Source organism: Melozone crissalis, unplaced genomic scaffold (assembly GCF_028551555.1).
Source record: "Melozone crissalis strain CALT ecotype California unplaced genomic scaffold, PUWL_Pcris_2 ptg000007l_1, whole genome shotgun sequence".
In the NCBI taxonomy this organism is placed as follows: Eukaryota; Metazoa; Chordata; class Aves; order Passeriformes; family Passerellidae; genus Melozone; species Melozone crissalis.
The window spans coordinates 8,949,489-8,976,588 of record NW_026535785.1 but is presented as its reverse complement, the minus strand read 5'-3'; the positions used below and the strand labels follow the sequence as shown (position 1 = coordinate 8,976,588).

At 38.5% G+C, this 27,100-nt stretch overlaps 1 protein-coding gene across 1 annotated transcript; it reads right to left on the bottom strand.

Annotated features, from left to right (window-relative positions):
• Positions 1–816: 816 nt before the first annotated feature.
• Positions 817–27,022, bottom strand: SLC7A6 (solute carrier family 7 member 6). The gene is made up of 10 exons (XM_054296302.1): positions 26,946–27,022; positions 20,971–21,534; positions 16,992–17,117; positions 15,080–15,224; positions 12,459–12,582; positions 5,641–5,744; positions 4,481–4,577; positions 3,677–3,826; positions 2,794–2,977; positions 817–1,627 (listed from the first exon to the last, which is right to left on the bottom strand). Exons 2-10 carry the CDS (start codon positions 21,491–21,493, stop codon positions 1,533–1,535), a joined length of 1,548 nt encoding a protein of 515 aa, XP_054152277.1. The 5' UTR covers positions 21,494–21,534; positions 26,946–27,022; the 3' UTR covers positions 817–1,532.
• Positions 27,023–27,100: the final 78 nt, after the last annotated feature.

Below are 27,100 nucleotides of genomic sequence, written 5' to 3'. Positions count from 1 at the left end.
GATCTAGTATTGGCCATAGAAATTCTGCTATAGAAAGTGGTTTCTAGGAGGTTTTAGATGGCCACTTTTTAGTGAACAGCATTTAAATTCATGAAGGGAATTTTCTCTCTGCTGAGGTAACTCAGCTACTGTGTCTTCACTGAAGCAATTAACAAACAAATGTTCACAGACTTCAAACTGAACATTTTAACTTTGGAAGTTTCATAAAACCTGGAAGAGATTTACAAAGCAGCAGCAGTGCCTCTCCGAGTGGGTGCTTGCAGCCACCCTGGCTTGCTCTGGCACTGCAGGGGACACTCTCCCCTGTTCCTCAGGAGGTCCGGACAGCAGCTGAGGCTTTCACCTTTGGGATGAGGCAGCAGCATGACTTAGGGAGAAGGAGGAGAGTGGACCCCAATCAGGGTCAAAGCCCAGGTTTATTGCCGAGCTCAAAGCAGAGCCCAAACCCAGCAGCTGCAGCCAACTGAAAATGACGATTTAGGGTGTGCAGGGTGTTATAAAGGGGGGGAGCAAACCAGGGAGGGTTTGCCCACCTGCCAATGGGGTTACAGGAGGGTGTGGGGACCAGGGAAACAGGTAGGTAGGGGAGCCAATAAGGGCCACCTGAGGGAGGGGTCCCAATGCCTGAACCTATCACTCGACGCCCTTGGTAGAAGTTTCTAGAGGGAGGGGATGGGCCGTTGAGTGATGGACAGGATACTGGGGAGGGGTTAAGGGAAGGATTCAGCCACTTTTGGGGAACAGGTAGGGAGATTGACATAAAAAGGAGGGAGGAGGCAGCAGGGGCAGAACCATTATAACAGGGGGAAACTGGTATAAACCAAAGTATAACTTTATGCAACTAAAACATATGAGAACACAATACAACACAAAGTACCAAAGAGTTAACAAGAAAAAAAATCAACCATTAATCAAATCTTCAGTGGCAAGGTGATTTAGTTGATTAAATCCTTGCCACAGTCGGATACATTTCCATGTAGCATGGTTCAGTCTATAAATAACGGAGCAGAACTTAATTTATCATTAGGGGCAGAAAAACAAATGAAGTAGTTTGTTGTGACCAGTTTTCTTCTGAGAAAATAACTGAGACAGTACAGCAAATCATTTCATGCAAGCATCCATCAGAATTAAGCTGGAAATTACTTAGTCTTTGGAGTCAAAGTGGGTTTTAGTCTGATGTAATAATGCATTACTTCACCACTTGTTTCTGCTGAAATCTAATTTGATCCATTAGCTCTTACCATTTTGGTACCGATTCCGAAAAAGAAACAGCATTGACACACAGCTTGTGTGAGTAGGTAATGAGTAGGTAATCATTATCCAATGAAAACCTGCCCTGAAAACATGCCATAGTTTAGGAGGATGACACAAGGGCATGACCCATGTTGGAATCCATCTGCAAGTAAGAATATTTTCAGCATTTCTGAAAGACCACCAACACCAGTTTTTCTGTGTCTTCCAGTTCCAGCTCTTCCCTTTTGTTTGTGTAATTGCTTTGTCCTCCCTCCTGCTTCTTGTAATGGCTTTAAACTTTAGTTGGATTTGATTTCTGGTTTCTTTTCTTCATTTGGGTCCATCTCTGTTAAAACACAGTAACAGAGCAGCTGTATGTTCCGTGTGACTGCACCTGCAGAGAAATTGGAGACAGATCAGAACAACAGCCACCTATCTCAACTCTAATTACAAAACACATCTGACTAATGAAAGCTGTCAGGAATGCTGTCTCACCTCTCTTTAGGGAAACAAACAATAAAAGCTAGTACAATAACTTTGTCCCACTCATTTTTAACACATCTTAAACTGTTCTGTTGATATCCTAGGGTGTTCTGCTTCTTAGGTACCCTGCCAAGTAACTGAATAAAATCTTTTTTCCCTATAATTAAGAGTGTAAAATTTGTGGAATAAAGAAAGTAAAACTAATAGCATAGAGGGAAAGCTACAAGATTACTGAGTATTTACACACATTCTACTACTGCAGCACCACATCCTGCTTTCGGGGTCAGGTTATGCTATAAACATTCCTTACCACATCCCTCATCATGGCTGTCTCACATAGTGACAATAACAAAGAGCACCGATAGAGAAAAGTTGAAATTTGTGTAATTTAACTGGTGGCAAATTGTAATTCAACAGAAGGCAAAATTCCATTCTTTACTGACATAAAATCTATCTATTTTCAAATAACCGATTCAGTAAAGCTGGACAGCCTGTGCTACCAAGAATGTTCACACTTTTTACAATCATCAATCTTGGTTCAAATTAAAGACTTTTTCCTGATGTTTTGGCTATTGCTGAACAGTATCAAGGCTTCTTTTCTTTCCTCTTAGCTCTTCCTGCAGTTGGCAGGATGGGAGAGGGCAGGCAGCCTGGCAGGAAGATGTCCAGAACAGCTCACCCAAACTATGCAAATGGCTATTTCATGCTCTCTGGTGTCATGTCCAGCAATAGAAAAGGGTTGAGCAAGAAGTATTTGCCTGTGGGAGTGTTTCCCCATACAGCTGTTGCTTGGAGACTGGCTGCACACTGGGCTGCCTGTGAGGTGTGTGACTGATTGCTCTTGCAGCAGCAGGGCTTTTTCCCCTCTTCACTCACTAAATTTTCTTTGACTTGACCAGCAAGTCTTCCCACCTTTTTTCTTCCTGTTCTGTCCCTCGTGCTGCTGGGGGTGCTGATGAGCCAGCCCTGGCTACTCAGCTGGGTCAGCCCACCACAACTCTTTCCATGAACAGATCAAGAGTCACCTACTTACTTTTCCCTTTCCTAACAACATCTCCAGCAAACAAAGAAACTTACCCATAAACTTGTTAATAAATTGAGGTCTCCTTGATGCAGGTAAATAGACTCCCAAGAAAAAGAATGGAATTCCAGATAAAGCAATGCCAATTCCAATCATTGAATTTATAAAGTCACTATAGAGTGGCACTACCACCAGAAATATTGTGCATATACAGAATATTATTGGGAAAGCCAGACTCAGCTGTAGACAGAAAAAAGAGAACACGATGTTAATTAAATATTCACTATCTATAGTTACAAACATTATGATACTGACTTTTCTCTCTGAAACCCCCTCTGTAGAATTCTCTGCTCTTCCTCTCATATATCTGGCTATTTAGGATGATAAGCAAATTGCAGAATTATTCTTAACAGAACAGTTGCTAAATATTGCAAAAGTAATCAAGTATGGTAACTCTGTGTGCTGAAAGAAAGTGCATAGTAGCATGAAGTGTTTTCAGACAAAACCAGTAAAACTTGGGAAACAAGAATTACTGACTTTTTTGAGTAGAGTATCAAAGTATGAGGTTAGAGGATCAGATACCATCGGAGCTAAAGGTGATCCACAGAGTTACTTAACTTGAGCAATTCCAACCATAGATTTCTGCTGCTAGATAAAAGGCTAACTACTGTGTTAGGCTCTTGAGACATTCTCCAGTGGGCAGACAGAAGAGGTACTTATTGAACTAGCATGTAATACTAGAGTATACTGACACAACAATCTCTTGTTCTTACCTAGCACACATGCTAACTTTCATGGTACAATGTCAAAGGGAAACCACACTTTATGTCCTGATCAATCTGTAACCTTTACACTTAAAATGTATGGTCCAGATTTTAGACAGTACTTTTATATTATATGGAATGCAGGGATTTTTAACAATTGTGTAATAAGTATTACCTTGAGAGGTCTAGGCCGATCTGGTTCTTTCCAACGTAGATATAACTGCCCAGCAATAGACAGACCAACAAAAAACCAGTAACTGAAGCTGAAGTAATTAATCAGCTTGAAGACATCTTCCACAGCCAGGTAAATAAGGGTCATAAAACACTGTCAGAAAAGAACAAGACTAAGGATCTAAACACAAAGGTTTGAAACTTACTGTTTATCCTGGTTTTTGCCTTTAAGTAACACCTTATACTCCTTAGTGTCTGGCATAATTTTGTGCTTCAAACAATTACTCTCTCAGCAATCACCTTGATGATAGTATATTTTATCTCTTGTGAATTTTTTTAAGTTTTCCTTTCAATAATCATATTCTTGTTCTGAAAAAGTTACCTTAATTCATTGACTGGATCACAATAAATTACATTCTTATTCAGGGGACTGGGTTTCTCAGCTGCATTTAGATGCAGTAAGGATCTGAGAGAAGCACTTTGGGCTCTAGGAATTATTCAGTCTTGAGCAGCAGAAATCTTTTATATACAATATGTCAATTATTAGTTGCAGTTTCAAATGGCTAAAAATGCAATCCATTGTAAACAGAATACATTTCTTATGGCATGGCCTTCTGCTAAACTGATGTTCTGATTCCAGCATGAAATTGAATACATACATGGACTAGTTCTTTCATACTTTTCTCATGTTATTTTTTATACATATATATTTGTGTACATTTTTCTAGCTCTGTGTTGAAGCTGCATTTTGAGGGAAGCTGTGCTGTGTGTCTCATCTAATTAGTTGAAAAGAAAAGCAATAACTTGCATTGAAGAGCAGAGCTGGCACAGGTGTGAACCTCTTTATGTGGATCATAGACAACAGATCAGGAAGGTGACCTTCCCGAGATCCTACAAAAAATAACCTGAAAAAAAGAAGTAAAACACATGTTGAGATCACAGGCAAGAGAGAATATATTACAGAAAATCAAAGAACAATACCAGTCAAAATAAATGTTTACAACACTGAATTTCTGTCCTTTACACTGGAACCTTCTTATAAAGGTGTATTGTACAACAACCATTGAGAGGTAGGTAAGCTTTTAGAAACAAGCTGTTAGGTTTAAAACCTTTTTTGTTTTAAATCATCCTACAGGTAAAATAGGGAATCTCTACGGTAACTGAAACCAATTTCTATTGTTTCACAAAATTCTAAAAGCTAGCACTGAAATCATTTCAGCTTAGGGAAAAACAGTTTTCAATGTCAACCAGAAGAGATTGCCAGGTCCCGAAAATGATGTCACTCAACCACATGCTCAAAAAACAAACACACAATTTTATTACCAACTGTTCTATATTGACTGCTTCACCAAATTATCATATTTCTTCTCAGTAGAGACATTGCAAATTCATTCAATGGATAGGAAGAATATTAAAATGCCTGGATAAATCTATTTAAAACTTTTGCTAGTTACATCCACAATCAGTGCTCAAAAAAAAGGTTCTACACAGTATCCTAAGCTTTCTGATTGCAGCTTCATAGCAGTAGCAAGTTTTTTAGGGTTTTTCCAAGTACAAAGTTTTAAAATACTGATATTAAAAGGTCAGTAAGTTTTAGATAAATACATTTGAAAACAAAAACTTGCTAGAATTATTCTATCAATTAAAATGGAAGGTAATGCAAACAATCAGAAGGCCTGAGGACTCACCACACAAAATTCACTTGATTCATTTTCACCAGACAAAATTCATTGGATCTTATAATTATGCTCTGCATACACTCAGGAATGCTTTGGAGAAACAAGGCAGTGTTAAGGGTGTATGTACAGACACACACAAAGGTTTATTTGGATCTGTGGTTTTATTGTGGCTATTCATTATAGGTTGAGTTTTAAAAGTATTTTCTGCCTCTCTCATAATAGATCAGCATAACAGTAACATGTAAAAGGAATTATGAACATTTGTCAAACTGAAAGAGGTATGCACTACCTTGATGATGCTAGAATTGAAGCATTAAGTCCTCCAAAGCAAGAAAAGGCTACAGCAATGGGAATCGTCCAGCTGAATATACCAAATACTCTGTCAGCAAATGTCTGATGAAAGGGAAAAGAAAAGGAAACATGAAAATATCTGCAAAAAAGAATATGTAAAAATATGATATCAGAGCTTTTGTAATACACTTGTATGGAAAAATAGTAACACAGTAAGAACAGTTCATAATGCAGCAAAAGGAATCACACAGCTCTCTTATTTATTTATGGATTCTAAATACACACAAACTTCTTTAGCCAAGCATCTGAAGTCATATTTTCTGCTCACAAGGGAAAAGAAAATGTTTTGAGCATTTTCTTCCCAATCCTAATATATTTTATTATCTAACTGACCTACAGAACACAAGTGAACATTCTTTGGATTACTAAAAATATTACCTAACCAAACAGGGAAGTGCCCTACTGCAGTGAATAACCACTGCCAACATCACAGCTGCTGCTCATAGATTCTATTGTAGGAATCTACTTTAATTCCTTTTTTTTTTTCAGTTTCCTAAGCAGCATCTTTTTCTTTAGCTCCACTGGCAGGGCCTCTGTACTCGACTCTCACAACTTGGCAAATAACAGAGCAAGTGATCTTATCAATTGCTCAATACTTGATGTTGCTAGACAGTACTGCAAGAAACTGTGGTGACTGTCCATGGTAGAGCTCTGAAACCAGGAAATCAGGAGCATCAAAGTTTAACAGCAAGTGGTAAGAGCCACTGACTGCCAGCAATCTTGGATCTAAAACAAAAATGGGTAATAATATACTGTCCTGGTCTATTCTGTTCAACCTCCTGGATGGAGAAAAAAGTCAGAGAGACTTAAAGTATCAGACAACACATTTGAAACATGAAGAAATTTAATTAATGCAGACTGACAGGGATTCCATTTCCCATCCTGGTCTGAGCATTGTACATATCTGGACACTGGCATGAAGTGAGGCAGAAATGACCTCAGGCTGTTCAGAGGATGTGGGTGGAAGCCTTCCTACCCATCCCAAGCCTACCTATACATAACTAAATCACTTCCATCATTTCTTTTACAGAAGCAAACTAACAGTCATAGTAGCAAAAGAATCATGACTACATTAGACAGCATGAAGTCACTGTTTAAGGAAACAGAAAGGTACATACTCATGTATAAGTATTCAAACAAAGATTTGAACATTTTACATCTTAGCAAGCAGCAGTCCCCTGAAGCAGAATGTAACTTGTTATGATCCAGTCAATGAATTAAGACAACTCCTCCAGAACAAGAATGAGGACAAGAAGAAAACTCTAGTAAGCAATTGTAATATTTTAAAGGAATATTTAAACCTGAACTGCTGATTTCTGAAGCCAAACAGTAAGTGAAATTACCAGACACAAAACTCCTGGAGGATTTTTTGTTTTAATATATTAAGTTAAGCTACAGAACAAGATGTTAGAGAATTAAGATGTTTAGTAAAGCTGCCTAAAGGATAAGCATTTAGATAAATAATATTAACAGCTGAAGCTAAAGAAGAGAGAAAAAAAAACTATTAATGCAATCTTATGCTGAAGAATTCAAATTAGCTAATATAACATTTGGAGAAATTTTTTCCCTCCAAAGATGTTCTTTGCAATGATGTTCTTTTCTATTTCCTTTTGAAACATCTGGAAGTGGGCCAGTGTGAATGACAAGTACAGGACTAACTCAAAGGCTATTTCCATCCTGTAATGTGTATCCAGTTGTTCTAGGAGATGCTAGCACCGTTGCACACATCTTGGAAAGCAACATTTAATTCAAATGAACAGTAAAACCCACAAATTATATACAGACCAAAATGCTACAGATGCAATGTATTCTGGATGCAGGCTATGTGCTACATCAACTGCTGATCCAGCTCAAAGCCTAAATAAGTGATTTCCCTAGAGTTGTACAAGTCAGACTCCTCAAAAAATAGAGTAATGTAGTGAAAACCCCTAACAAACACTGTCATTTCCAATCTACTTTCTAATGCTGTAGTTGGGATTCATCACAGAGCAAAGAGCAGAGAAACTTCCAAGAGCTGAACTTGAGGTGAGGCAATACAAAAGATTATTTTAATTGAGAATCATCTAAAAAAAGTTCAGCTTGGTTTGCCAAGTAGATCTACCTGCTTGCAAAATGATCTTTCAGCAAAACAAAATTGAAAGGTCCCTGAAGTTTGCCTAATCTATCTATTGATATTAACCAGCTTTACATGAACATAAAGACCCACCTGCCTTTAGGCAGGTGTGTCCTGACAGGGTTTCACCTTTATTTATATCAAAAATCAGCCAAGTTCATTACTACTATCTATAAGTCCTTCAATACCCTCCTTTTAACAGATGCCAAGAAATGTCTTCTTCCAAACTCAGCCATAGTCTCTTGTGAACAAAGATAAACCCAAAGATCTCCACAGCATTTCACACTAAAAGAGATACTGAAGTCTAAGTAAAAGCAGCCACAGAAACATTCACTGCATGCATATCAGAGGATTATTTTGCATAAGAAGGCAGGGTCGAGGAAAGTACAGCACAAAATCAAGTTATTAAGCACGCATACTGAGTGCACTGCACCAAGAAGGGAAAGGGGGAGGGAAAAGTAGCAGAGTTAGTGGTTGTTTTCTGCTAAAACCACAACTGTACAATCATGGATCCTCCAGAAATGAGCCAGGCCTGGGCTTTGAGCTGAGCTCCTCACCAATTCTACTTTAACTACAACTACTTCTGGGAGTTGTGAAGTACATATATAAACACAAATGAGCTGGCAATGGAGGAAAGAATAGAGCATTTACAAAGGCAAGTGGAGGATGACAGAGCCGCCTACCTGGAGGTAGCTATAAGCAGAAACATTTAGTCCACCATAACAGGAGAAAACCACCACTATGAGGATATCATCTCAGGATTCTTCTGAGAAAGTCTAAAGAGCAAGAAGGATTAAGAGATTAAATTGTCATCTCTGCTATAGTCTGACAAATCCTGTAGTCCAGACTTGAATTATAACTGCTTCTAACAGCTTGGAAACAGAATTCAGAGAAGTGCTGATGTAACCCTTGCAATTACAGATACAGCTCTGTTATGCCCTCCCATCCATTGAATATGTAAGGTATACATGGATACATGCACACTGTAGGACATGCAGCTGGAATTGTCCCCTTTAGTTTGGATTTTTTTTTTTCAAACATCAGGGAATAATAATGAAAGAAGAGGCTTTCCAGCCTTGCACTTCTCAGCTGAACTGCCCTTATTTAATCATAACTAAAATGTTACATTACTCCCAGAAGAATGGTCAAAAACTGAATTACAGCTTTGTTTCAAGGCATGAATGACTGAATAAACTACATTTTATTTTTGTCTTGGGTTAGTTTGATCTCATGATCATCAGCTGGTAAGTTTTGAATGGTTTGCAAGAACACTTTTTTGTCCTTTTTAAGGTCCAAACAACAGTTCTGTACAAACAGGTTGAACTAAAAGCAGCAGAAATTCCAGCATAAAGAGTTGCCACAGCAAAATACACAGAATATTGCCTCATACTCAGTAATTCAGGCATACAGATGAGTAGCAAGACCCACATACATATTACAAATCACAAGATGAGAACTGTTTCATCACACTTAGCTGCACATTAGAAGTGTACTTAGAGGCACACAAGAAATGTCAGACTACACTGAGAGCATAAAGAGCCACAAGCACATGTGAGGCTGGCAAAGCAGCACACAGTATTGATTGGAGGGACAAATGCAGAAATGCAAAGAGAATGTAGCCTAACATGAATAAGAAACTTATACCAAAAAATACCCAAGGATTATCAGGTGTTTCTGTCAGGAAAGTTTAAAAGGCATCTACAGAGCCTCTTCACATTAACTCATTTCAAGATCCTATTGCCCAGGAGCTTTTCCAGACCAAGTTCTATTAACATTCAGAGCAGTAAGGGGATATATATGTGTGTGTATATATATTTATGAGCAATCTGACTGGTATTTTGGAAATACAATTAATTCTGCTTTGAAGTTTTTCTTGAGGTGAAGTATAAATACATTCCCACATTACAGGAAGATCTGGCAGTCAGAATTACAGTATGTTTTCTTAATTTTGAGCTTTTGAGGACTCTAAGGTGCTACTGCCTAACAAAAATAAACTCTTGATTAATGGCAATTAGGAAGCTGCACATGCAAAAAAAAAAAAAAAGGCACCTGAGCAGAAGTTTTCTCCCACTGCCATAGATTACATTGTCAGGATACTGTATGACATCTCTCCCCACTGACCAAATTAGATTTAGTGTCACATATATTAAAAGGAAGAGTGCCCATCAACCAAACCCAGAAAATTGTAAAGGTGCAAAAGAAAACTATTTAAATGTGTCTCTTGTGATTCTCCTTTCAATTACCATGCTGTTGATCAATTCTACTCAAACTGACATAATTCTCTCATATTATTGCCAACACCTTAACTGGGAGAAAAAGGTACCAGTGCAGTAAGAAGTCCAGCATAAAATTCCCACTTCATTTTTGGGTCACTGAATATAATCTTATGGCAAGAGAACCAGCACTACTCTGCTGCATTAATACACTGCATTCCTGCATGCCTGTAAGTTATCTCTTCTGTACAGCCCACATTAAAATTTCCAATGTCAGCTCCAACAGTAAAACAGTTCCATTTATATTTTCATGGAGGTGCTGAAGATATTCGATCTGAACCTTCTCAGGTGTTTATCCTCTTCTTAGGGGATCTAAGGATCTTAGATCATCTCTCATAGCTAGCTGTAGAACAAGGGTTCAGTGTTTCCCAAGTCTCTTACCTATCTCATACTGAAAATATAATATATCATTCTCAAGTTCAGCTCAGCTTTTCAGCTTGGACTCCAAAGCCAGAGAACTTCCATGCAGCTGCCATCAGGAGTGTTGCACTGGCAGTGAATTACAGCTAGCTCCAAGAAAGAAGGCAAATAACTTACTGAACAACTCTCCCTCTAAAAGCAACTGCCTACCCTCAGCTGGAAGGTATGGAATGTGCTCTTCATCCAAAGAAACCTTACTGGGAAGTGCCTGTGCAAGCAAAGAAGAGGAACGTGACAATGATGGCTAAGGACAAGTGGATTTTCCTTTTCAGAAAAGAAGCCAGTGAAGCCAATGAAGGAAGAGAAGTAATACCCAAAAGGTCTAAGAAGAACTTAAAAACTTCTGTCTGAATTCAGTTAGAAAAAAGAAGAGCTCCAGGTTGGCCTAGTTGTGCTCGGATGAGGAGGCTTAGGGCAGTACCCACTATTCCGGCTCGTGCACCGAAAATCAGGTGTAGGGTCCTGATATCTTTGTGGTTAGTTGAGAATAGTCAATACTTACTAAATACACCAAAGAAGAATAAAACAGCTAAAACACACAGCCTCCCACCTTTCAGTTCATCAAGGGAGCATGGCAAAGCAAAGCAAGCCTGCTCTAGGATATGAGAGCACCAGGGTGAACTGATGGATTTACACTGCACTCACAGGATGATATTCAAAGATGCAACTGAAGTCATCCTCTTTATCCCCAGTCTGCTGACAAAGCTGTACAGCTCCAAGAAAGATGACAGCTGGCTATGCAGGACAACTGTTTGCTTCAACCACTTTTAGCTCTTCCAAAGGAAGAGCTAAAAGAAGTAGATTGCCAAACACCACCTATTGTAGGAACTCAATCAAGGCCCACAGACATGACCAAACACAGGTATCAAACTGTGCATTGGCAGCCAGTATGCTTCCTGTCAGGAGACAAAACAACCCAGAAAGTGCTTGTGGAGCCAGCTGCCTCTTTCACAGACAAAAGCACAACAGTAGTCTCAAAAAACATCAAAAAGGTTGTTCAGTAATAGTGAAAAATGAGGTAAAATGTCTGCTCTTCTTTATTTGTGTTTGGGCTACAGAGTAATTTTCATCTCCATAAAAGTTAATAGCAAAGGTTGTAATGGTTTCCATAAGGAGGTAAAACAGAAGTCAACTGTGAGACTCTGACAGGAATCACTGAAAAAGTGAGTGATTTGACACAGTCAGCAACCATCTGAAGAGCATTTGCAAAACTTTTAAGCTGGCTGTTGCTGTATCACTTAAATTTCTTCAACAAAAAAACTTCAAAAAATCCATTTCTTAGCCCCAACACTGGGGCTATATCACATGAAGCCAATTGTGTTGTAAAAGGAGGGCATTTTATTATTTCTTTTTCCATATAACCTCTTGGTATGATTTTTTTTTGCCCCATCACCAATAAAAACAGCACAGAATGTGATGTGGAAAGATCCTTTCATACTTCTTTTACTCAGAACTGTCAGTCCATTCAGAAACCTGAAATAGCTTCACTCCATCCTTTCCAGCTCAAAGCCTCTTCACTGAAAAGGAGAAAGCCACTTCACTTCTTCCCAAAATAGCAGCAAGGAGGCTGAAATGTAACTGCTGCTTGATTACACCAGACTTCAAAATGAAGCAATATTACTACCATGTTTCTTTAAAAATTCATCAATGTAATTTTCAACCTGTACTTGCACCAACTACATAAAGGGCAACAAGCAATCTGTAGCTTGTGTCACATGTAGAATATCTGAGCAGATCAAAGTGCCTCAATTTCATCAGATTTCTTTGAATAGCTTAATTCTCACCTCCTTTCTTCATTCATCCACTGAATACAATGCTCTATGTCTTCCTAAAGATTCCACTGAGGATAGAACTCTCTTCCACCACCCAGAGAATCTGGTTTTTGCTCATACCCTTACAATGATTTGTTAAGCATCTCAAACACTCACTTGTAACACTTGGTCAACTTACCACTGCCACAGCATCACTAGCAAGAACAGCATGAGAATCCAGCACTGTATAGTAAGCTATATTGGTCATAATATAGATAATAGTCACAATTGGCATAGACACTGCAATAGCCAGGGGCAAGTTCCTGTAAGACAAAAAAAAATGCCAAAACTCCAAAACCCACAACTGCAGAAAAAGAAAATTTACACTAGTAACAGATAAAAGTTATTTATTTGTATCATTTACAATACAGAGAAAATTAATGAAACCAGCATAAAGATTTCAAAGAAGGTATCTCTGGAATAAGAGTTTGGTTTCTTTTATAACTAGAAATTCTAATATAGAAGACTGGAAAAAAATCAGATTTTTATAGTTACTTAGAACCTAAATTATGTGTAAAAAGGGATTCTCTGCAACTTCTCTTCAAACACTCCAAGGTTTCCACGTCTGAAGTAACAGCCTTCAAACTTACATGCTTTAAATGATTTCCTAATGTCCATGATAATTACCACATTTAGAACCCAAAGAGGCAAAGCTCTGAGGTTCTGCCCTCCTCCTCCCTGGGGAATGGGGTTGTCCTTTCAGCACCTCCTTCTAGAACTGATGCAGGGAGATTTATTAAACCAAACCCCTGTTCTCATCTGCACTCATCACTGCAGAGAACAAACTAACTGGGCTGCACAACAGAGATGCAGATCTCAAATTGCTGAACAGCTAGGAGCCCCTGCATGTGGTGTATCCTACTAGCAAACACAGGTCTAGAAAGCTACACAAAACCAAGTCAAGAGTAACAGGAAACTGCTAACCTTTAGATGTAAGAGTTAACTGTGAGATAAAGTCACAGCCCTGAGTGTGCAGCTCCACAGAAACACATTTTTAATGTGTGGCTTTGGCTTTTCTCAGTCTTATTCTTCCCTCAAACCACACAGGAATATTCAAATGTTTCAAAAGGGGAAGCAGAATTGAGAGTGCTACTCTCACATTTGCCCAGCTTGAAATCAAATACAGCAGGGTGACATTGATGTGCATTTGCCATAAACATTGTTTGTAATAACAATAAAAAACCTCCAAAAAACAAAACCCCAAAGCATAAAAATTATCAGTGTGAATACTTTGCAAGTCTGAAACTTTGCAAGTTTCCTCAAAAAATTCCTGAGGCCCAGAAGTCCAGCGTCTGTCTGCTGCCATAGAAGCAGAAAAACAAACAGCCCACAATCCTCTATATAAATCAGTAAATTAGTAACTGGGAGTTCTGACTCTTCTTTCAGGTTGCACACTCATAGTAAGAGACTCATGAATCCCAGCACAGAGAAGAAAAAGAAGCAGTGAATTTAGTTCAGAAATATTACACAATGTAACAAAAATCTGAAATAGCATTTTAAGGCCTTTGCATCATCCAAGATTAATGCCAAGGGACGATGTCAAAAAAATTTGTGGATTGCAACTTTTGGGTGGATAAGCATGAAGGCACTACCAATCAAGTGAACATGAAAAATATGTAACTCTTGTAGTAATTTTGTAGAAGTCTGGAATACCTCATTATTCCCAAGAACTGTCAATGCAGAAAGCTGAAATTTGAACTTCACTTTACCAGCTACCATTCCACCAAGAATGAAGCTTGTATTAGGCACTGATGCCTATCTAGAGCAAATGATTATGAAGAAATTTTCATCAGCTATATATATATATATATATTTATTTTTTATATATATATATATATAAATATACTGTGAGAAAAATTGTTTTTCAAAACAATGCATCTAATAGAAGAGCTATCAAACTGATAACAGAGAACACTATACTTACTTTAAAAAGGAAAGGCATTGCAACAATACTCAAAAAAGAAGCTTTTCAGCAGAAAAAAAGCCCATTATTGGAAGGACCAAATGACTGATGAAAATACAAAATGTGTGTCTTCTGAATATGTCTATCAAATCTTTGCAAGAGGATTTAGGGAAACAAACTGTAAATCTGGAATTCAATCTAACTAAAAATAGCTAGGTTTTCTTTAAAGTTCTTATCCACTATTTTAATAGATAGCTCTCCTGGTTAGATAAATGCCCAGCATAAAACTCAACATCCAACATAGAAGGGAATAAACTGCAAAAATCAAAATCAGTCAGAAGAACTAAAAAAACAATCTCATTCTTCTTTACCATTCAGCTATAGCAATCTGGATGCAAAAATTATTCAAAGGGAATCTATTCTAACATAAAGGTGTCTGCTTACAGACTCACAACTGGGCAAGATTGGCCAGTTACACTTTTAGAGTATAAATTCATGGAAAATATGAATATTCTTAAATATGAAATCAGAATGATTGCACAGGTACACACAGACAACATTTAGGCACCACTGCAACAATGACACCTATTTTATTAAATTGTAACAACATCTTGAACTGAAAGTTTATCTAGCACTGAATACAACATCCTGCAATCATCTACACTTAATTGTTCTTGCATTTTAATTTCTTTTTCACTTTTAATGGAGTTTAGTAAATCTTTGCCCTTGGCCATCCACAGCCTCACCAGTAGAGCAGTTCCACTCATTTCTATATAAGCTCAGAATTTATTAGTGAGTAACAGCCACAAGCCCTCCAACCTGGGACCATCCCCATTTAGAAAGCTCAAATCATTTACCTTTCTGGGTTTTTGATTTCTTCTGTTACATAATTGAGCGTATCCCATCCAGAGTAAGAAAACAAGGCAGAATATAATGCAAGGGAGATTTCTCCAATATCAATAGAGGATCCCTCAAAAGAGTTCTTGAAGTGCCCTGTGTGTCCTGTGTGGAAAAGATGTAATGAAAGACAGGATAATAAAATACAGTAAGTAATATTTTTCCATGTGCCATACAATTACAAAAACACCTCAGAAACCCTAATTCCTTCAAATCTGCTTATTAAGAACATTTCCCAATTCTACTCCAAGTCTTAACCATGACAATAAGCATGGCATTTAAACTACTATCAGTTATTCTGTGTGTATGATACTGGTCTACAATTAAACACCTGGTTTGTCCACAGTAGCACAAGAAGTTCAGGAACATTAAGTTCAGACTAAGCTGTAAACAAATGGCAATGACAGTACTCAGGTTAAGTGTGGGGGTTTATAATATATACATTTAGAAAAAAACCCACTCAATTCTTCTTTATCCTTTTAAATTTTCAAACATTTAGCTTATGCAGAAAACAAAGATTACAAGAGACTTAGATAACTATGAAAAGAGAACCTCACACAAACACCTACATGGGTGTTTAAGGTTTTGCTACTAATAATAGAAAACTGAGAAAAATTAACAGAGAATAAAGCTTTCCTGTTAAGGTAAAATTTTCCTAAGCTAAAGTGTATGTTGGTGGTTTTTGGACCAGTATTTGTGAAAACTTGTGCCACCTTTTGACTGCAAGCAAGTAGAGACAAGTTCATCAATCATAGTTTAATATTAAGACTCTCTATATATATAAACATACACAAACCACCAAAAACAGAAAGGCAAGTTACTGTGCAACTCCAAAACGTGCCCTATACTATGCATCCTGAAGTGTTTAGACTCCATTAAAACTGTAATATTTGAAGCCTCCAAAATATCTTTACTTATTTCTCATTTCTACTTTTTATCCCAATCAGACATTGCTACTCCCTCGGCACAGACACAGGTGGAGTAACTGCTGAGTTAGGAACAGAAAATGGAGACAATGTCAAGGAAATCAGATGGGAACAAGCTTGGTATCTACACAACAAGGGATGGGCAGATGTGCTAAGGATTATGGTGCTCACATATGCATATTCTTGATTGGTTCACAGTAATTATCTTGATCATGAACTTTCAACAATAACCTGTTAGAGCAAAGGACATAAACTGTCAGATTGCCAGGGAAAGACAGCCCTTCATGGCAGCTTTGAAAGCAGGATAATTTTCTTAAGCTAACACACCAACAAACTGTTCCCAAAGGAAGGGCTAAGAACAAAACTAAGTTCAGAATTTCTCTTAACTTGAAGGCACAATGCCCAACACACACGCTTTCTAATTTTCAACAGTATAACAGAACTCAGGCTTTGAGCAAAACCAGAGCTGTAGCTTCACAAGTCTACCTACATCTTCTTAGCACCTTTGTGCCTTAAGTTCAGACACTTTCAGGCCACAGATTCATTTTGTAAAAAAAATATTCAATTGATCTCACAGTAAAGTAGAGATGTTCCTTAGAGAAATTCGTAACTTTCACCACTCCCACTGTATTTTGCTGTCTCTGTGTATTGATGTTTTCACTTCCTTTTTAATTCTGTATTGCAGGCTGTAAATAACACAACATTGCTGAGCAGTCAATTACCTTCTTTTACCAAGTTCAAAGTCAATTGAGATAAGATGGATATCTCATAATACAGTATCATGACAATACCTAACACTGGTATTATGGGTATCTTCAAGGTGGCTGTATTACACTTTTTTTACCGAGGCATTCCATAAAACATACAGAGGAAGTTCACTGTCCTTACATCAGTCACTCAGCTTAATTGATAAACACAAACCTTTGCTACAATTTTACAAGCTTACCCTGGCAGATTTGAACAATTCCGGCGATGATGATGGCGATAAGAGCAAGGACTTTAGCATAAGTAAATATATCCTGCACACGTGTGCCCCACTTAACATAGGCACAATTTATAAATGTTAAAAGACCTACGGAAGGAAGAAAACACAAAAATTAAAATTCTATTTGAGCAATGCTCAGTTTAACTCACTTTTCAAAGCTTTTAATTGACCTCTAAATATGCACTGACATTATACTATTACTTAGGTTAAACTAATACACTGGTACTGAAAACACACTGGTTTGAACAAAGGAGGAAACAGATGTTTGAACCCTGTTTCAACAGTGGAAAAAAATACCTTCCTGTTCTCTGCCCATTTTCCTAATGTTACCTCTCATCAGCTGTACTCTGCAACTACCCTGAAACTAAAGAAACTGCTACATGAAATAATTAATTTCAATGTACCAATATTGTTCTAATAAATTAAAGATTATCTAGAAATTCCTTTGGGCAAACATATTAAAAGAGCAAGAAGGTTCCTTTATGCTTCATTGTTAGGTTGAAGATGAGTTCAACATCCATGGAGTAGCTGCAATGCTGAGTATGCTTCCAGGTGATTCAGTACTCCTTTCCAGTTCTACTGCACTGCATTATGGAGAGAGAACATAGCAATTTTACAAGGGCATGTACTGAGAGGACAAGGGGTAATGGTTTTAACCAGAAAGAAGGTAGATTAGATTGGATTGGGCTGGATTAGACTAGGTGTCATCAGGAAATTCTTCCATGGGAGGGTCATGAAGCACAGGCACCTGTCCAGAGGTTGGGGGTGCCCCATTCCTGGAAGTGTTCAAGGCCAGCTTAGATGGGGCTTGGAGCAACCTGTGAGAGTGGGAGGTGCCCCTGCCCATGGCAGGGAGTTGGCACGAGATGATCTTCAAGGTCCCTTCCAACCTAAAGCATCCTGTGGCTCTAAGGGGCGTGTGCCTTACAGCTAATGCAACAGGAGTCAGGATTTTTACAAACTGGTAGCAAGTAACAAGTATCCTGAATGCCTTTAGTCCTCTATCCCAAAATAAATTAGTCAGACCTATGTCACAAGGTTGCAATGAAACTTGAAATGAGACTTTCAGATCTCACAAATATTTTTTTAGTTGCTGACTAGACTTACTCACATGATCAACTTCCCCAAGACAGTTCTCCTGACTCTCAACATTTTGCTTATGCATTCATTACCTTTCTCTGAAGTGGAGAGCCAGGCAACCTTTGTCTGAACTCCTACTAAACAGGATTCAGTATCTTCAATATTCTTTATTCAACAAAATCCTAATTTGTCACATATTTTTCTTAGCTAAATTATTACTACATAATTGAAACTTCTGTATTGGAAACAGTGTTTCTTCCAAATCTCAGTTTTCTCTCTAGCTAGTGAAAAAATGTTTATATACTACTGTACCTTTTATCTCCATAGAATCTTCTTGTACTGTGTATTTTAAATATGCATATAAATAAAAACTAAACTTGATTGTTTCAGGAGTAAGGTAGCAGTAAATAAAAATTATATTAAAAGATGTGATATATTATTTCCTTTCCCATAATCCAAGAATACCATGATACCGTTGAGATAAAAATTACCTTAGCACAGCTACCAAATTGACAACAGTAACTTTTAGAAGCTAACAAAAGAAAGGTAATGATCAGATAAGTACAGCAGTACTATGTTACACAGTCTGGACAAGCTGGATGAGCTTCAGCTGTGTGGCAAGAAGAGGGGAAAAAAACCCCAGTCGTATCAAATTGCAAAAGTCAGGACTGCTGCAAGCTCCCAAAGAGCCTTCAGGAAAAAAACAACTCTGCTCAGTCTCTGCTCTTCAGTATTAGGGACTGGAGTATTTGCTTGCTGGATTTATTTCTGCCATATTTTTTAAAGCAACTTTCATTGGGATTAATTATTGAGTTAGGGCTTGGTCTCTACTTCAGATGAAATGATACTCTGATACCTTATAAGGGAAAAAAAAAAAGAAAGGTTATCAATATTCTGAATAAGCAACACCTCTCTTTTGCTAAAAATACTGTTTTCTTCAATTTAATTATTGTTTAGTCACTTAAAGTTTCTGAGAACTGTGAAGTTTAGTTCTGTAGCACCAGATGACACCCCACTGCCAAAATGATTGTCAAAGTAAAGCTGTATAACACAAAGGCTGTTCTCACACTGGCTCTAGTATTGCTATTACTAAAATAAAATAAAAAAAAAAACAACAAACAAAACTAAAAGTAAACCCCACAACAAACCCACCCAGTCTCACATACAATCTGTACCTAACCTAACTTCCACTCCCAGCAGCTTCATTACAAAGGGATTAATCATATCCAGAGCTAGGGATGTGACAAACAAGACCAGCAGTACCAAGACAGGGAGAAGCCTAAGCTTTAACAGCTAAATGAAGCTGTAGAGCAGGGCTGAGTCTTAGCACTGACACTCAGAGCAGGGCAGAACAAGCATTTAAACCATAAAACAGACTGTTAAAGTAAATTGTTCCACCTGCCTGAGAGTGATCCTGCTGTCATGTGTCTCCACTAAAAAAAGAGGTGTTAAATCCTCTTGATTAGCAGCATATGTAGAGGACATCACAGTGTTTGTCTATACCTACTATATAATAATTTTAATTTAATCACTTTGTCTTAATTTATTGCTTTTTAACCAACTCCTTTTTATAAGGGCTATCTGCCCTCAGAGTGAGGGGATACCTTAAATGGAAGAGCAGATTCTCCCACACTCCTTAATTTGTGCCAAGATACCTTGGGACAATACCTGTTTAAGGAATGTGAACATGATACTACAGGCCCTTCACTCATTTGCAAGAAGGAGGCAACAGAACTGATTAAACAGACAGATTTCCTGGAAAAAGTTTGTGATTATTTCCCCCCCTACTTGCTCCTCAATTAATGCTTCCACAGCAATAAAAAACAACAAAAATGGAAGGGGAAGCTGCAATCATCATAACCAATTACAGAGGCCAAATACCCAAAGTACATGTCATTTCCCTTTCCTTATCCTTTACAGACAATAAGAAACATCAGAATTCTTCCAAAAAGAAGCCTCAAAAACAAAGGCAGCACACATCCTTGCAGCATATTGTTTGGAGTAAGAGTCCAAGTTCTGTGTTAGCTTTTTGATACAAAATCGTGTCAATACAGGTGACAGGCTCCAGAGCACACAGCTGTGGATCAGTACATCACAAAGCATTGTCCTACACACTTGCTGAAATACAGTTTTCACTGTTTACTGGAAATGTAAAATATGTATATAAACACTTTTAATAGGAAACACCTCAAATTAAATAAGACACACAATTCAAACATACAGTTTCATTATTTTCATACAGCAGAACAGTGTGGGCAGCTGCTCCTCTATATATTGATTAACAGAGCTGGCTATATGAATACAAATATTTCAACTTTATGCACATACAAAATTTCCACTTTTCAAAACAGCTTTACCACACACACTGCTCTACTGATCTTACAGTTAATCCCAAGTATAAAGAATAATCTTGAATGAATGATTTTTTGAAAGCAGAGTAGTAACTGAACCATGTAACCATTGAGAACTTATTGCAAACCAAAATACATCAGAATTTCTAACATAAGAGCCATTCTCCAATAGCTCTTAAGACCACCCCAAGAGTACCCCAAGGTCTGATTTAAAATACCTCTCTCAAGGGAAAGCAATTTTTACCCCCTTACTTACCTGGCAATTTTTGCCAGGTAAGTAAGCCTGAAAGAGTTCAACACCTTATTCTGCTTCCAAATGAGAAAATGGTCATTCACTGACTGGACACCTGCAAGTTTCTCAGGCTGGAATTGTTCTTTTCCCCACTGTACCTCAAACCATTGCAGATCCATTATGCGCCAACTCCGAGCGTGGGTAAGATGTTTTAATAAAACATCTTTAACAAAACATGGATAAAAACTTACCATAGTAAATTTCAAGAAATACTTACATTCACAAGCAGCTGCTATGAGACGACAAGCCACATATGGAGGGTCACAAGAAGGGAAGAAAGGCTGGACTATGTAGTTAGCAAAGGTGATGGCAATGATTGCCTGACTAGTTGGTTCAACAATCAGGAGTGAGGTCCACAAACGAATAAAAGCAATGAAGCTCCCAAAAGACTCCAAGATATATGCATAGCTGGCTCCTGACTTAGTAATAGTGGTTCCAAGTTCAGCATAGCAGAGAGCTCCAAAGACTGAAAATATCCCTCCAACTGCCCAAATTATTAAAGACAATCCATAAGATTTGCTGTAGATGAGAACTCCTTTGGGCGAGACAAAGATACCTGAACCAATCATGTTGCCTACTATGAGGCTTATCCCATTTATTAAAGATATTTCTTTCTTCAGTTGCAATGTATCTTGGTCTCCATCCTGTTTTCGACTCCGACCTGTCCTTTTTGATTTTTTGACTGGGCTGTATTCAGCCAGTGAAATTTGTGGTTTTGTATCATCTGTCCTTTCTGCCATTGTAGAAAGACTGTGAATTCTCCACGACTCCGAATCACAATCTAAAACAAAATATAGACAGCTGAAATAATTATTTTTTTTATCCCCTGCAAAACCTTCTTCCCACCTTTTTACCCTATGATTTACAAATATAAATTAAGATATTTCCTTTTGTTGCTTCATGTTTGGTTCTTTTTACACAAAGTCAAATTCATGCACAGTTAAACAGCAGAACCAACCCAGACAAACCAAGAGACAAATTCCTATATAACTTAGAATGAAACAGGAACTGCTACCATCAGAAAAAGAAACAAACAAAACTGTAGGAAGGACAGAATTAAAGATCTCCTATCTTGTGAAGACCAGAAGAAAGATCAGAAAGAAGGACACTGAGTTGTTATAGATCAGGAAGCACCACAAGACCAAGATGGAAGTTCTAAGCATGAACACAGATGTACTGCAATACTAAAACTACCAACTCAAGCACTGTGCTTACACAGGTAATTTGTGAGTGATCCAGCAGCACGTCATCAATTGCTGAGGGCCACAGGCAGAGGTGCTCACTCCACTGTGCCCTTGATGCAAGCCTTCAGCTCTGACTGACACCAAGCTCTTCCCTCCCTCCCCAGAACTCTTTTTCCAGATCTCACTGCCTCATCACTCACTTATCTGAAAGTACAGACTGTACATAGAAACCCACAGTGGTTTCAATCCAAATCCCTCCATTAGCAGTTGTTTTTAACAGTATCTAAGGACACAGAAATTAGCTTTTTTCCTCTGCTTCAGAACTGACTGACCGGAAAAGACCCCCCCTTCTTCTGAAGTCTCCAGAAAATGCTCCCATGCCTTCTAAAAGCAAGTTACTGCTAATAAAATCACTCAGCTCAAGAAGACATTGATAATTCTGAATAAGACCCATTTTACACAAGATCACTAGCTTATTAGTTGCATAAAAAAACAGGCCCTACATATCTACCAAAATTATTTTCGTAACTATTCATTTGTCCTGTCCCTGATTAAACCTTTAGTGTATACTTCAGCTATTTACTATTGAATAGAAAAAATAAAAAGAAAATCTGGGTCAATTAGAATAAAGCAGGTAATCTAGCGTGGAGTGGATTTTGTGCTTTTTTTGGGGTAACACTAATTTTACAAAAGGTTTTCTATTTGCAACAATAAACTTGTCAACTGTGACAACAAAAAACCTGAATATGGGAATTTTGAAAGGTCAACATGCAGTCACCCAAACCACATGTGCATCTAGTACACATGAATGTACAAGCTCTTGTAGGCCCACCTTTTTGGAGATAATACTCCTCCTCTATCATAAAGCCAACACCTGTATACTAAAGCAAAGAGAATCTTACCAGACATCCCTGAACTAGAATGAAGATGTGAAAATTACAAAGATTCTTTTCAATCAATTACAGAAGTAACATCTACTGAAATGGAGTACAAATTTTTTATTGAAAAGTATTACTTCATTCATCTCCAACTCATTAATCTTTAGAGACTCTGTTCTTTTAAGTAATGCAAAGTAAGACCCTCAATCTGTTCAGTTGGATGCCTTCTGGTTTATTTTCCCCTCAATACTCCAAATAAACACTTTAAAGATGCCTAATTACTGAATACACATTTTATGATTTACATGAGTCAACATCAAATATCACAGATACACCAGAAGACATCAAATTTCACACTTATAATCAAACAAAAATTTTTCAAACTTCCAGAAACTAATCACTACCATTTCAGAACTTAAAAGCTTGAGTATTATAATGAGGCACCTCCAACAAAATTAAGCAGAAGAGAGGCTTGCCCACAGTTTCTACAGATGAGTGTCAGCAAAACTGCAAAGGAAAAGCAAAGTCAATTGATCTCAGCAGTTGTTACCTGTTTCTCTTGTTATTTATTCTTCCATCCACCTTGTGCCAAATTCATCTGCAACCACTTCACGCCTGGCTTTGCGTTAGTGGTGTAGTAGAGCAAAGTTTTCAAAAATATGTATGCTCCATAAATTCACAAGATTATTTGTTTGCTTTACAAGAGGAAGCTATCATCTGTAAATGCATATAATCATTAAGCAATTATAGATATGGTGCAATCATCAGAAAGTTCTGCAAAACAGCAGAACAAAAAATCAAAGCAGATGTTTTCATTACTAATTTGGCTGTAAGAAGTGGATTTAAAAAAACTCTTGGGGCCCATAAAAAAATCATTCAACTCCAAACTGAGTCTTTCATTTCCATGAAAAGAACTCGGGACAAGATACTAGTTGCAAATGTTTTTTAGAAGGCAATTCACCCTGAACAAATGTCAGCAGAAGAAACAAGAATACTACAGCTATTATTATGACATCCAGCTGCCATTTAAAACATGCCATGCTCTTTTCTGCCCTTACAGCCAAGGGATAAATATGTTAAGAACTGATCATGAATGTAAAACACCATTTTGGTGGTAACTACACAGCTTTAGGATTTTTTGCTCATATCCTGAGCTCATTTTTTGCTCATATCCTGAGCATCATTTCCATTTCCTCCTAAACACCTTCCAAATACAAATTCATCAGAAGCATATACATTACTTGGAATACTCAGGCATTTTGATGATTTAAGTCAATTGAATAATTCAAATCCCATCAAACCTGGTGTGTTAATTCAGAGCCAGTTTTGCACAAAGAGTAACCATGATTGATTTACCTCATGGTCTGGAGTTCAGAGGTGCATTTAATTACCTGCAACGAGAAACTCAGTCACCCTTCAAATGCATCCTCAACCAGCAGCAGGTGTCTGCAGTTCAATACAGTTTTGTTACCCATGACCTTGACTGTTTCCTGCTCTACTATCTCCACCCAGGAAAGAACAATCACAGTATCCCTCAACCCAGACTCTTTTCTCCCAGTTTTGTCTCTTTTGTTATTCCCAATTTCGGGAATCTGCTAATAACTAGGATTTGCCTGAAGGTGTGTACAACAGCTCAATGGAGATTTGATACTTCATTCTCCTCCCTAGTCTTGTTTGTTTTATGTGCCTTTTAAAGCCTTCAGGGCAGAATTGCTAATTTGCCTGACTCATGTGACTCTTTACCACCACCTCGGCCAAAATCAAAACTGTTGGCAGATTTTTTTCTCTCAAGTGCTTCACTTAATTTTAAGTGGAATTAGAATCTGCAACTTTGACCACTTGGAAAAAACTTACCAAGAAAGAGAGAAAGCAGAGACTAGAGAAAACTGAAGCTATGTCAGAGAAAAAACACATATATCAAAATCCATTATTCTGTCCCAAGATAATTATTTCAGTGGAAACAGAAAAGAGGCTTAGAGGAGGAGAACCAGAGACAAATGGTATACATTTTCTAACATACAACAATCCTAATATACAGCAGCTAAAAATACTTTCAGAACAATCTCTAATGCTGCCAAAGCCTGACCACAGGAGTGCTATGGCTAATGCAGGGCTCTGCCTCCACACAAGCTAACCAACACGGATTTCCTCATCCCTCACCCATGTGCAACACAGTGTCTTCAACTCTTTTTTTTTGCTGATCACTGCAGCTGTGAGGAACATTTTGCTGATACATGTAGATTTTTTTTTTTATTTTAAACTGAAATGACTCTGCTGTTGGTATAGAAAGCTATGGTATGAAACCAGGACACAGTGACTTGAAACTAGGATCGCTTCACTGTTTCACCAAAAATGTATCTTCTGGTGAGGCCTATCACACTGCAGCCAGGTACCACAGGAGCTGATGAAGGTTAACATGCAATTAGCAATGTACTAATACTGCATTACAGGGTGGCCCTCCTTTAAGGGGAGGGAAAGAGGAACCATCTGCCAAGATCCCCTTTCTCCCACTGAGCAGATTGTTTGACCTGGGATGAACCTGCAAGTGATTTCATGACCAAGGTGAAGTACCAAACTGCTAAAAGCTTACTGTGTTTGCTGTGCTTTTATACAATACCTGCTCATTAGCAAAGATTTCTGGTGCTCTTGCTACTGTCTTCCTCAGCTCTTGATTGCATAAAACAACTCCCACAGTAACACAGCTTTACACTGGCTGTTCACGTGTACCAGATGTAAGACTATTTCTGAACACAATGACTGGCCACATGAGCAATATTCAAGATTGCTCTATACAGGCAAACAGCATCAAAGTCTTCAGGGAGTTAAGCTCCAACAGAGCAAACGCTTATTCACTGCACTGTATATATTTAGGCACCTCACAGTCTGAACACTTACATGGGAAAGGCTTAGAGTTTGTCTAGGATAAGTTTTTCTTTTTCTGCTGAGAGAAGAATCACTGCCCTACCATATGTACACTTAACAGACAGGAAGCCCGTGCAACAAAAACAATTCTCACTGTAAAGATTTGTTCAACCAAGTATTTTGTGCTTGCATATACAAACACATCATCTTTAGTACAATAAAGAAGAAACCATACCAATAAACTTTTGATCAAATAGAATTGGTTGTAACATCCTTTAAAAAAAAAAAAAAGGACAAGGTATGTTTATCATGCAAAAAAGTATGAAAGAGAAGTTACTATGACAGTCTTTTCACTTGATAGTGTATCAGTATGGTAGTTAAGTAATATTTTCATATTTTTCGTGTTTTTAATTATTTTCATATTTCCAAGGAAAAAAACAGAAGTAAGCTTACAACAGGGACTTTGATCAGTCTTGATTTAGGCTGGGAGTGCACGAGGCTGCTGCAGTGAGAGAACATCTGGTGAAATTTATACAATAACCGCCAGGTAAAGACAGAAGGAACAATCATAGAGTTTGTTAAAGTAATTCACCTTATGTTTCACGCTGGGGCAGAAAAGTGGAAACCTCTTCAAAGGAGGAAAAATAACGCCAAAAGGCACACGCTACACCCATGTGTACTCTTTAGGTGGCACCTGATCAGATTATAGTTAATACCGTCCGTTTAAAAACACACAAAACAACCAAAATTACTACTAAACGTCAGCAGGAAAAGGTGCGCTAGCTCTCTGCACCCACCACCAAAGGCACCAAGGGAACACGTGGCTTGACAAAGCCACCCTCGAGTCGCCATAAGCGTGGCCCCGGGGCTGTGGCCGCCGGCCCGAGGGCTCCTGCAGCAGGGCTGGCACTTCCCGAGGTGTCACCGCCACTCTCGGAGGCCGCTCCGCTCCCCACAAGCCGTGGTGAGCCTCTTCCTCATAAATAAAGCGAGGTTCACACAGCCCCGGGAAGGAAGTAGCTGCAGACACCCGCCTCAGGCGGGTGCTGTCAGAGTCGGGGCGCCCCTTAAAGACAATACAGAAACACACACGGCATTCATATGGCTACCACCGCACATTTCGGCAGCCCGGATCGCCAAAGCCGCCGCCCCAGATGCTCCGCATGGCAGGGGCTGCCGCCGCAGCCCCTGCATTGAGGCTGCTCCCTGCTCGCCTCCCCTCAAGGTCAAGAGAGGCGAAGGAAAGGGGAAAGAAGCCAAAACCTCACCGGGGCCGTCCCGCCGGAAACGCTCCCGCGAAGCTCCCTTGGGATGCTCCCCGCCCGTTGCCACCCGAAACGCGATGGCGGCCCCTCCTCCACCCCGCCCCCCCACGGACGCATCAGAGCCACGGCGTCCTGGCGGTCCGGCCCCGCCGCCTCCG